A 12,741-nucleotide genomic window follows, 5' to 3' on the forward strand; every position below is an offset into this window, starting at 1 on the left:
ATTGATTACAACCATGTTTGACCCACTACTGAGTACGGTTAAATGAGATGGGTTAAGACCACCACCCTGGCCAAGTGCGTAAGTATTGGCAGACTTCATACACTTTTAAAATCATTATGAGAACTCTCAGGCATGCAGGTTTCCTCACGATGTTTTCATTCACCGTTATAACAAGTGATAAGTTACTTATTTATTGCTTAAAAACCGATTTTTCAATCATCAAATAACTTTTATCTGAGGAATAAAGAGAGATTGTCAGTTTTTGTATAGGAAATCTGTCAATACGTCAAAACTCCACGGATAATAGTTATTTGACGATAGATAAATCAGCCTTAAATCATATCTATACTAATAAATAAAATTGGAGTGTCTGTCTGTAATATCGAAATAACTACCGCATATTAAGGTCATATGGTTATTTGAACGATACTATAACTGAATCACACGTTTTTAAAATTTTTGTCTGTCTGTCTGTCTGTCTGTCTGTTTGAAAAGGCTAATCTTCGGAACGGCTGCACCGATTTTGACGGGGTTTTCACAGACAAGTAGAGAATTGACCAGGGAGTAACATAGGCTACTTCTTTAACCAACTTTCAAAAAGGGAGTGGTGTTTTTCTACCTATGTACACCGAAATCTCCGAGATTTCTGAACCGATTTGCGTCATTTCTTTTTTAATCGATAGAGGAACTTTGCGACATTGTTTCATAAAAAATTTGGATTCCAACTCTCAATCCTGATGCTGCAGAGGATCTGACCAATCCACGCAGGCGAAGCTGCGGGCATCAGCTAGTTAATTAATATATTAATTGCTTTTTGCTTAAATGTTCATAATCAGAGATGCACTTTGGTACGAGCTACCTGGCATGTTGTACCTACATGAATCGTAACAACATTAAAAAATGCTAACGTTTTTTAAACACAAATTTTTCTACTATCAGTACAAAAATGCAGTGAGCATATTGCATAGGCAAATTGTAATTTAACTTATTGCTTATTTGTTGCAACTCTTTAATATGTTGCATCAGGCTTCTAAAAAATTAGTTGCAATTTCAGTTGCAAGAAACCTTGCAACTGAAATTGCAACTAATTTTTAACCCCCGACCCAAAAAGAGGCGTGTTATAAGTTTGACGTGTGTATCTGTGTATCTGTCTGTGGCATATGGTCCTAAACTAATGAACCGACTTTAATTTAGTTTTTTTTGTTTGAAAGGTGACTTGATCGAGAGTGTTCTTTCTTAGCTATAATCCAAGAAAATCGGTCCAGCCATTTGAAAGTTATCAGCTCTCTTCTAGTTATGACTGTAACCTTAATTTGTCGGGGGTGTTATAAATTTTTAATTTACACTTGTAGTTAGTTAAATTTTTCTTCAGTTTTATTTTCATGGAAATCTTACGTTTCTTTGTATATGTAGTGTACTGATATAATTAATTTAACTAGATGATCTTCGCTCGGGTAGGATTTTTGAAAATCCTACTTGAAAAACTTGAAATACTTTATGTATTTCAAGTTTTCAGTCCCAGCGATTTGAGCAAAATATTAATAATTTTCCTTTAAATGCATAATTTAATATTATATGCATATTATATAAAAATTATTATAAGTTAGATAATAAACTGTAAAATAAGTAGATAATTAACTATAATTAATTGTACCTACTTTAAAAACTAAAAATGTGTTATTGTTTAAATATACCTAGTAATAGCATAGCGGTCAATTGAAATAGAAATAAAATCCATGCCGAATTATAAGAATGTGCTGTGTTCATCGTACCAGGATGATAATTTATTATGTTTATTATTGTGTCTTCGAAAGAGTCTACCAACCTTCGGTATTTTTTTTTTTTAATTTGTTCGTAATCAACAGCGTACAAAATTATTTTTAACCCCCGACCCAAAAAGGAGGGGTGTTATAAGTTTGACGTGTGTATCTGTGTATCTGTCTGTGGCATCGTAGCTCCTAAACTAATGAACCGATTTTAATTTAGTTTTTTTTTTGTTTGAAAGGTGGCTTGATCGAGTGTTCTTAGCTATAATTCAAGAAAATCGGTTCAGCCGTTTGAAAGTTATCAGCTCTTTTCTAGTTACTGTAACCTTCACTTGTCGGGGGTGTTATAAATTTTTAATTTACACTTGTTACAATCTTAATCTAGATTCAACATAAAGCCGCAAAAGATTACTCTTTAAATCAAATACACTACTACGGCTACAAAAGTAGCCTATGTCCGTCCCCGGGATATAAGCTGACCCTGTACCAAACGTCAGAATCGGTTAAACTGTTGGGCCGTGAAAAGGTAGCAGACAGACAGACACACTTTCGCATTTATAATATTAATATGGAAGTATGGATTTACCTCTACTTTCGTACCCCTGGCAACTACAACTCAGATCCAATCTCAGTACAGTTAAACGATGCCGAAATGTCATTGCATGATTCATTTACATTAACATAACGAAAGTGTGCCGTGTCGTATGTTTTCCTCGTATGCTTTAATATTCTGTAACGAAATTCATCATCATCCCTCGCACTCACATACTCGTGAACGTCAGGATGGCTGGACTATACCTACGTGAGAATTTGGAAGTTAGCCATGCCAGGATTTAGTACCTAAGTATTAGTAAGTAATATATGTAATTATAGTACACTTATATTTACATAAATACAAGTGTAAATTAAAAATTTATAACACCCCCGACAAGAGAAGGTTACAGTAACTAGAAAAGAGCTGATAACTTTCAAACGGCTGAACCGATTTTTTTGGATTATAGCTAAGAACACTTTCGATCAAGCCACCTTTCAAACAAAAATAACTAAATTAAAATCGGTTCATTAGTTTAGGAGCTACGATGCCACAGACAGATACACAGATAGATACACACGTCAAACTTATAACACCCCTCTTTTTAGGTCGGGGGTTAATAAATGTACAACAACATTAAAATATACCAAGCGACAGAAAAACAATTTTACTCTTATATTTCAGCGTATAAAGACGATCGCAGTCGGGTTTTAGTTTTCATCTTTTGAATTGTATAGAAATCTGCGACGCATTGTCAGACGGCAAGAATTCAGTGATTCGCAGTCCTAATTCCGGCCCAGTTAGAGAGTTTTCATATGAATGGTGAGTGGGCGGAACAATGGTGTCCGATTGGATCTCTTCGAAACACCACGACTGACACAGTGACATTTTATTATAGACGTTCAGGTCACACCTGCGTTGATGGTTAACCACGGACTTGGAATCACTAGATGCCGCATGTTTATAAAACAGTATGATGATTTTAAAAAAAAACACGATTGCCCTGCCAAAAACGAACTAAGTAAATTTTTTCGCATTTAAAAATTTGGCGCCATACACTTTTTAAAATTTAAATAGAAAACCAGTAGGTGGATCACCTCATGTTAAGTGATTATGAATATTTGCAACACCAGAAGAACAGTCAATGCGTTGCCGGCCCTTTAGGAATTTGTTGATGTGGATTCTAAGGACTTCGTCTGTGTTGGTGTTAGCTGGCGGGCGTGCTCTGCCTTTTTGGAGTGATTTTTCTGGAAAGCGCTATAAGGGGGCACCGTGCGTGTGTCGGCGAGCGCCGGCACAGACGGGGTCCATACTTGTATAGTTTCCCTAACTTGTTACAAATAACTACAAACTTGACATTGGCTAATCTTTGTAAATCCAGACGAGAGAGCAAAAAAAAAAGGATTCTAACGATATCCCCCTCATCCAAATCTGTTCTGGCATTTAGAAGTTACGGTGGAATAAAGAAACTCGCATATACGAACCCTGACGTCAATGAATTAGTGATGATCACAACGCGTAATCACAAGTTCGCGTCAATGAGACAAAAGACTTTGATATTACAGAGGAACTGTTTTTCACATTTTGAAAGAGGAATGATAGTAGGTAATAACAGAAGAATGAAAATAAAATAGGCACTTGGCTCAAATTGGGCTCAAACTTCGGGCACGCCTGGATGGAGGGCTTGCGGTGTCTAGGCATTCCATGTCCGTGTAGTTAACTGTTTATTTGACTGATCAGATGTCGTCTTTTGTAGCTGTCTTCGGAAGGGCGAACATGTTTAGCAGTCTATGTATGTTTATTTGTAAGTTAACTGATAACTCATCATTAATAATTTTCAATTTCAGTTTATCGTAATTATTGTTCATTGTCATTCATGTAATTAATATAATTGTAAATGCTACCTATTGCACACCATTATAATGGTAATCACTGTGACCTGAAAACTTTTGTACCACCTATTGTACCTATTGTAACTCCACCTTTTTGAAGTCAGTTAAAAATCCCGTGGGAACTCTTTGCTTTTCCGGGATAAAAAGTTGCCACAAAACGTGTATTTGCAATTAATACTTAAATTATGATTATCATCATCACCATCTCAAACGCGCCTTGATCTGAGAAGAAGGCCACAACAATCTGAACCATGAAAATTTTAATTTTTCTTTACTAGAAAATTGAAACCATCTATCACACCTTGAGAACATGAAATAGCACTTGCTAACAAACTATGTAACTCGAGTAAAACATCATTAATCTTATATGTATAGTTTTTGTAAAGCAAATAACAAGTGGACAGTTATGTTATATAGCTAACATCAATAATGTCAAAAGAACTGTTATATTTGATGATAAATAAATAATAATTAACAGGGCTCTCTCCGTCACTCGTTTCATACAATCGTAGTTCCAATTTCATTTGAATATTAAGCAACCAAAGTCCATGAAATTTTGCAGACATATTCTAGAAACTAATATCTGTGTCTGTGGTGTTTTAGATTTTTCTAAAAATATGTAGTTTTAAAATTACAGGGGCTCAAAGGTTTGTATGAAATTTTTTAAGACCGCGTAACTTTGAAACCGAATATTTTAACAGAAATCTGGAAAACCACAGACATAGATATTAGTTTCTAGAATATGTCTGCAAAATTTCATGGACTTTGGTTGCTTAATATTCAAATGAAATTGGAACTACGATTGTATGAAACGAGTGACGGAGAGAGCCCTGTTAATCCATACTAGGTAGTATAGACTGAGTAGTTTGGTAGTCCTGTTAAAAAAACTGTTATTTTTTGGTAAAAAATTAATTAATTCATATCAGGCACATACTGAGTTTATGTACTAACTTAGATTTTTTGGTACCTAAAAATGAACAGATAAATAAATAAAAAAATTCAACACGATAAAACAATATTTATTAAACAAAACAACGATTAACATACAACATCACATTTTACATTAGCTTATTTATGCTGAAGATACAATAAATATTTATCACTGAAAAATTTTAGACAATTTTAAATATAGCTTTTGAGATGGTCCCCGCCTTCAAAGCTTTGATCGCGTCCTGGTATGCCGAGAGCGGGTAGGTCTTAACCCCTAGCTTTTCGTAATTGAGGTATCTGAAAAAGAAAAATTCTTTGGTGAGAAAAAAATCCAGAAAAATCCATTTCCGTACTAATATTATAAATGCGGTCTCATTCTGAGGGGGACACTCATGTTCAGTACTAAGCCGGGGCGGTGCGATGGGTTGATCATGATATTTTAAATGCGGAAATGTGTCTGTCTGTCTGTCTGTCTGCTAGCTTTTTACAGCCCATTGGCTTTTCGTCAAAATCGGTTAGGTAAACGGATGGTTTCCTAATCAATTTTGAGGAAATTCGGTAAGTGCCTACAGAGATAGTTCGAATCATTTGCATCCTGGGGATGCTCATATTTTTATTCCGAAAAATCAAAGAGTTCCCTCGGAATCCTGAAAAGCCCTAAATCCATGTCGTGAAGTCGAGGGCATTCGGTACCTATAAACATAGCGTGCAATCTGGAGCTCTGTTTATTCCGGAAAATATCTTCGATTTTCCAGAATAAAAAGCGTTCGCACGGGATTTTAAAAACCTCAGTTCACGCGGATAAAATTAGCGGATGCGTTGACGACAAAACAGTCCACGCATAAGGTGGAATCCCATGTTAGTTGCTAAAATTATTTCGAGAATAGCATCTAGTTTTTTGGTAAAACACATAATGAGTGTTTAAAATACCTATTCAAAGAGGTATCACTTAAAATCTATTTCCGGCTCTCACTTTTATATTCAGTTTAGGAGGTTATCCCGAATAACTTTTTTTTTCACATAACATATATAAGTACTGTACCTGTCACCCATAGCATTGAGAAGTCCAATCGCCTTCGGGAAGCTGAACGGATTTATCTTCACACCAATGATTGTCAACTCTTTGTCATAGATTTGGTATGGGTTCAGTCTGTAATAAAAATTTATATTGCAAATAAAACATCTGACTGACGCTAGTGGTCAACGAACCTTCCGTAAATAGGTCACACAAAGTCAATGCCTTCTTAGGTGGGGCATTGACCCGAGTTTTGCACTCTATACAATGCGGGTTTGGAAAACTAAAACTAAAACTAAAACTTCAAAGTAAGGCGAATGGTTATTGGCATTGGATTGTGTTAAGTTAGTATAATAATAACGCTAATATTTTTACTAGCGTTCTGGTAATACTCTGAATAATTAAGAAATTACAAATTCTCCAATCTCCAAGAAACACTTCAAAAGCTACTCACGAAGCTTGGTGTGTAGGCGGGCAGCATCCGAATAGAACGTATTTGCCTCCGTGTTGGAGATAGTTAAAACTGATCTCCATCACTTTGCCCACGCCTGGGAATAGAATAAAAAACATAAAAAAAAATTGGTCAAGTGTGAGTCGGACTTGCATACAAACTTCATAGTTGCTTACTATTTATTTAAAACTAGATAGTGCCCGCGACTTCATCCGCGTGGATTTAGTTTTTAAATCCCTTGGGAAGTCTATGATTTCCCGGGATGTGAGCTAACTCTGTACCAAATTTTCTCAAAATTGGTTAAACTGTTGGGCCATAAAAAGCTAGCAGACAGACTAACAGACAGACACTTTCGCATTTATAATATTAGTATGGATTATTAGAAAGAATTCTCACCAGTACAATCAATAATGACATCATAAAGTTGTTTCTCCGCGGCCAAAACATCAGGTGTTACCAGCCTGTACCCGGTCTCTGAAAAATAAATAAACTGAAAATGTGTTAATATATGAAAAATGTTCCTTAAACATTGTTAATTTGTTACATAGATTCTTTCTCCCCTACTTCTAATAACCTTCTTTTATGAGCCAAGGCTTTTCTACTACTTCTTGTAACTCTCATTAATTTATTGGACGTCATTCATATAATTTCCTATCTTGCGCCGAACGCAAAAGTTGTGCTACGTTGGCTATTCCAGTCCATTCCCGGATGTTCCATGACTTTCTTTTACTAAACGCTTCTCTTTTTATTGATTTATGCTCTTGACCACGGTCACATCTGATGGGAAGTGATGATGTGGCCAAAGATGGGACGCCTTTGCCTAGAATTTGCCTATTCACTATTATTTTAAAGACACTCGGATTATAATTTGGTAGGAAACACTGATCTCGGAGGAGTAATCCAAACCCTAGAAGGAGTGTCGACGACATAAGGATAAGGATGGAAACTCGCCCGGCAGTTCGTCATGCAGCATTGTGGTATAAAGGTGAAGGGGGAGAGGGGAGGGGAGAAACACAAGCTCCATAGCAGACTCTCCGAAATATATCCTGTCCTTCCTTGAGGTGGTGATCCTGCCTGTTTCCTAGCTTAGCGGTCGACGGCGCGGTCTAAAGTTCCCTCAATCAATTCCTCTCAATGGGTCCTTTTCCCTCAATTTTCCCCATCACGATTGTAGGAGACAGTACCGGCCACGTCTGAGAACATGTCCCAGATAACTACCCTTTCTGGGTTTGATAGTCGAAATTATGTCTTTACTTTCACCGGATTTTTATGGCAAGGCAAGGAATCCCTTACGTACCTAACTCTTTCTTTCTATAGGATCTTTGTACAGAAGATGACATCTGGAAACCTGATTTACGTTTCTTTCAATAATAATCTTACCCATCAACTTGACAATGTCCAATCTGGATTTGTTCATCTCAGAAACTGTAACGTCTTTATGACCCTGAAGGTGTAGTGTTGTTATCCATAAGTTACCTGAAAAAAAAAAAAACATGACTAAAATTTTTGTAGGTACCTTAGAGGTTTTGATGATCATCAGTGAGGGACGAAATCGACGTATTTTAGATATCTTTAGATCTGTAAAACCATAAAAGCTATATTTGATACTTGATATATTTAATTTTGCTGAGGACACCTGATACTGAAAATTTCAGCTGTCTAGCGTCATCCAGACCGAAGTTACGACGGTTCGAAAATCCGACGAAACGCTTCGAGAAAAGGTACTCGTAATGCCCTTGCCTACCTTTTTCGCGCTGCGATATCAACACAGCAAAATAATTATATTTCAGTGCGTTACGAAAAATACTACTTGTAATATTCTTTCTTGTAAAGCAAGAATGTCGGGAATATAGCCATAGGTATCTCTTTTTCGGGTGAACTTTTAAATCCCACCCTGGTTTCTGGTGCAAAATAACGACATCTGCCGCACAGTCCAAGGTTATACTTCCCGTAATGCAGTTATCCATACTAATATTATAAATACGAAAGTGTGTCAGTCTGTCTGTGTGCTAGCTTTTCACGGCCTAACAGTTTAACCGATTTTGATGAAATTTGGTGCAGAGTTAACTTACATGGCGGGGACGGACATAGGTTACTTTTTATCCCGTAAAATCAAAGTGTTTCCACGGGATTCTTAAAGGCCCATCAATTTAACCAACTGGTATGAAATTTGATACAGAAGTAGCTTGCATCCCGGGCATTGGCAAGGTAATTTTTATCCCGGAAAATTAGAGTTTTTTTTTAAAACCTAAATCCACGCGGACGAAGTCGCGGGCATCATCTAGTTATTAATAAGAATCGAGCTCCGTTTGTATAGGGCGTGCCTTTGGGAGCGCTCGACGGTGACTCTTCTCAACTTACCAATAATGCCAGCACCGACGATCAGTATCTTACTGCCGATGGGCAGCGGTATGACGCGGTCGTATCCGTGAGATACACAGGAGTATGGCTCGCAGAGACCCGCTGAAAATTCATCCAAATATTTTAATAAGTATAAATTAAAAATTTATAACACCCCCGACAAGTGAAGGTTACAGTAACTAGAAAAGAGCTGATAACTTTCAAACGGCTGAACCGATTTTCTTGGATTATAGCTAAGAACACTCTCGATCAAGCCACCTTTCAACAGGGAGACTGATACAACTCTTCTCCAAACCAATCTGTCGGACTTTTACTATACTTTTAACCATGACCAATTTGACAGCAAGATAGAATACAAGAAGAAATAGGAGCACGAGCGCAATTTTTTTTCGTTTAATACAGGTAAAAGAGTGAAAGAGTGAGTTTTTCGGTACTAATTTTGTGGTGTACAATAAAAGTATATTCATTCATTCATTCATTCAAAGATAAACGAGCTCAGCAATAACAAACTTTTATGATTCAAAACACCTCGCTCTACTTTTCCCGGAAAAACAAAGAATTTTCAGGTTATTTATATTAAATCCATGCGGATGAAGTTCTGGGTATCAACTAATATACAATAAAAGCGCGAGCGAAACGAGCGCGAAATGTTTGATATACTTTTTTTTTCAAAAAATCAATTTTAATACTACTAAAAACTGACCTTGTTCGGTGGTGATGCCATCAGGCAGCACGTAGACCTGGTCCTGAGGACATCGGCAGTACTGTGCCCAGCCGCCGTCCTTCCATATTCCAATGGTACTGTTTATACCAGCAGACAGGCAATACTGGTATTTTCCATTGCGGCAAAAATTGCAAAGGTTGCAGGCACTGTAACAACAAGTTTGTGAAATGTGTATGTTCGTCCGCGTGAATGTAGGTGTTTAAAAATCCTGTGGGAACTCTGACTTTCCGGGATAAAACTAGCCTATGATATTTTCTAAATCTTTAACTATATGCATGCAAAAATCATGTCAAACTGCGTCGTGCGTCATTGAAGGAAAAAAACCGGCCAAGTGCAAGTCAGACACGCGCACTGAGGGTTCCGTACTCGGGTATTTTTTCCGAAATTTTGCACGATAAATGAAAAACGAATAACTTTTTTAATGATGTAAACAAAAATTTAGTTCAGTCAATATGTAAGGAATAATTAGATGCCCTCCGAAAAAAGACCTACCGTAATTTGACATAATGAATCGTTAGGGGGGCATGTCAAGAGGTCACGGGAAAAATAAAAAGGTCGCGCTGATTGCTGATTTTGAGAAATTCAAGAAATGAATAAAAAAAATTTGAAATGCTTTTTTCTTGGAAACTATTGGTTTTAGGAAAAAGTTTTTTAAATATACCTACCTACCTATAATACCTACCTACCTACCAAATTTCATGATTCTAGGTCAACGGGTCAAACGGATGGACGGACGGACGGGCGGACAGACAGACAGACAGACACACAGACAACAAAGTGATCCTGTAAGGGTTCCGTTTTTCCTTTTGAGGTACGGAACTCTAAAATTAACAACCGCTGAACCTAACCTGAAAATAAACTATTATTTATTGATTTATTTATTTGAATAAAGAAAAAATTTCTTTTTCAGTCGTAAACTTTATTAGTGATTATGTGGAGGAGGATCTATAGAAAAACTAAATCCACGCAGATGAAGTCATGGAAGAAAGCTAACAGAAGATAATAATTTTCTACAACACAATAACTTTAATGATACACTTCTTATCGTTGAATGTTATTTTAATAATAGTCGTACGATTTTAATAATGTTTACACGTTTATATTAATGTTTACGCAATTAGAATAATACTGATTTTATTATTATATACAGGAGTCACTAATTAATTGTTCATTATTCGTCCAAGTTGTTTATTTAACAAAATTGCAACGATTATCTATATTATTTTGTTGGTGATTGAAGATGTGTTAATAAAGAAAACCAGCTCAAATGAGGGTACAAAAAAGATGGTCACTTCCAACCCCCAAATTTTTTTTTTCTGAAAAGAATATTAGCCATGCTAAGCACGTCTAATACTCCCCCTTGCCACGTTTAATACTTGGTAAAGCTTGTGCCAGGAGTGGGTACGACAATAGGAGGGGGTTTGATCCGCCGACCTTTCGGAATTCAGTTCGCTTCTCAACCGTTGAGCTATCGAGGCTATAACATTATACAAAGGCAGGGGGTAGAATTTCCAAAAATCCTGAAAAACGTGCTTTTTCATGTTATACCGCATTGGCTTCGGCCGTGGCTAGTTACCATGCTACCGGCAAAGCCGTGCCGCCAAGTGATTCAGCGTTCCGGTACGATGCCGTGTAGAAAGTAGAAACTGATCAGGGGTATGGGTTTAATTAAACTGCCATATCCCTTCCAAGTTATCCCGCTTCCATCTTAGATTGCATCATCACTCACCATCAGGTGAGATTGCAGTCAATCGCTAACTTGTATCAGATTAAAAAAATCTAAATAGAAATTATATTACCGATTGGGATCGACCACGACTTTTTGTCCGACTTTGAAGATGGACGCCTTCCCCACCTGATGGATGACACCACTGAACTCGTGGCCAAGGGGCAGCGGACGTTCCTTATGTAAGGTTATTTTTAAAAATTGATTTGAGTTGTCAAAAATAATATAAAATTATTAATTTACCTAATGCAGGTAGTTTGATAAAATCGATATTTGGCTCATTCGATGTCATACAATCTGTTGCTAGGAGGCCAACAAGATTGAACTTGCATAAATACGGGTGTTTCGAAGGTTTTAGTTCAGTCTCCTTCCGAGATTCGGGGCGATATCGCATATTTTCGGTATTTGGATTGTGAACTGGATAATTAGATGTTGTGATAGCAATCACGCTCTAATTAAATTATTTATTTTGGCATTAGTTTTTTTTAGATTAAAACTCTCGGATAACCTCTACACATTGAACCAGTGTTTTTTGTGTTGGTTTGAGAGGACATTCCAATAATTCGATAAAAATATTTAAATAATACCTGCTTTTCTGAGTGACGCCAATAATTCAGAAGCGGGACGTGTCTCACGTTGCCTTAATTTCGCTTTGGTATCTTTTTTAAACAACCCACATTTGATTAAAATTTTAATTGAGTTTGATTTGGTGACTAAAAGTTTTAGTTTTTTTTTAAGAATTTAGTCTTTTGTGAAGTGGAAAGTAATTTGTAGTAAGTTGTTCAGATTTCGTATACATCGAATGAGAGGTTAGTCATTTGGATTTATTGTTGATTGGATATTAAAACTGAGAGTTCGGCAGTTCAAGGATAGGTTTTAATAATTTGACGGAGGGCAGGATAGCCCATGATTTGGATTTGACTTAGGGCAAGGAAGCCCGCGACTGACATGACAAGATTATTTAGAAACACGAGGGCGTGTTAAATTCAGGACGGCCGAACTGTAAGGTTATTTTTAAAAATTGATTTGAGTTGTCAAAAATAATATAAAATTATTAATTTACCTAATGCAGGTAGTTTGATAAAATCGATATTTGGCTCATTCGATGTCATACAATCTGTTGCTAGGAGGCCAACAAGATTGAACTTGCATAAATACGGGTGTTTCGAAGGTTTTAGTTCAGTCTCCTTCCGAGATTCGGGGCGATATCGCATATTTTCGGTATTTGGATTGTGAACTGGATAATTAGATGTTGTGATAGCAATCACGCTCTAATTAAATTATTTATTTTGGCATTAGTTTTTTTTAGATTAAAACTCTCGGATAACCTCTACACATTGAACC

General features: G+C 36.6%; 1 protein-coding gene across 6 annotated transcripts in view; it reads right to left on the reverse strand.

Moving 5' to 3' along the window:
- The window catches only part of LOC123871038 (D-arabinitol dehydrogenase 1-like), a 35,019-nt gene that overhangs the window by 19,076 nt on the left and 3,202 nt on the right, over positions 1 to 12,741 (reverse strand). For 3 of the 6 annotated variants that reach the window (XM_045914582.1, XM_045914587.1, XM_045914585.1), the window contains 8 exons: positions 11,471 to 11,578; positions 9,651 to 9,817; positions 8,948 to 9,049; positions 7,967 to 8,062; positions 6,983 to 7,060; positions 6,590 to 6,683; positions 6,163 to 6,270; positions 5,194 to 5,417 (listed from right to left, as the gene is read on the reverse strand). In XM_045914582.1, coding sequence (XP_045770538.1) covers positions 5,303 to 5,417; positions 6,163 to 6,270; positions 6,590 to 6,683; positions 6,983 to 7,060; positions 7,967 to 8,062; positions 8,948 to 9,049; positions 9,651 to 9,817; positions 11,471 to 11,578 — 868 coding nt within the window. In that variant the 3' untranslated portion in view covers positions 5,194 to 5,302. Of the gene's footprint in view, positions 1 to 5,193; positions 5,418 to 6,162; positions 6,271 to 6,589; positions 6,684 to 6,982; positions 7,061 to 7,966; positions 8,063 to 8,947; positions 9,050 to 9,650; positions 9,818 to 11,470; positions 11,579 to 12,741 lie in introns of those variants that run through there. The other 3 variants (XM_045914586.1, XM_045914584.1, XM_045914583.1) reach the window with 2 other exon arrangements.

Source organism: Maniola jurtina, chromosome 13 (assembly GCF_905333055.1).
Source record: "Maniola jurtina chromosome 13, ilManJurt1.1, whole genome shotgun sequence".
Taxonomy (NCBI): Eukaryota; Metazoa; Arthropoda; class Insecta; order Lepidoptera; family Nymphalidae; genus Maniola; species Maniola jurtina.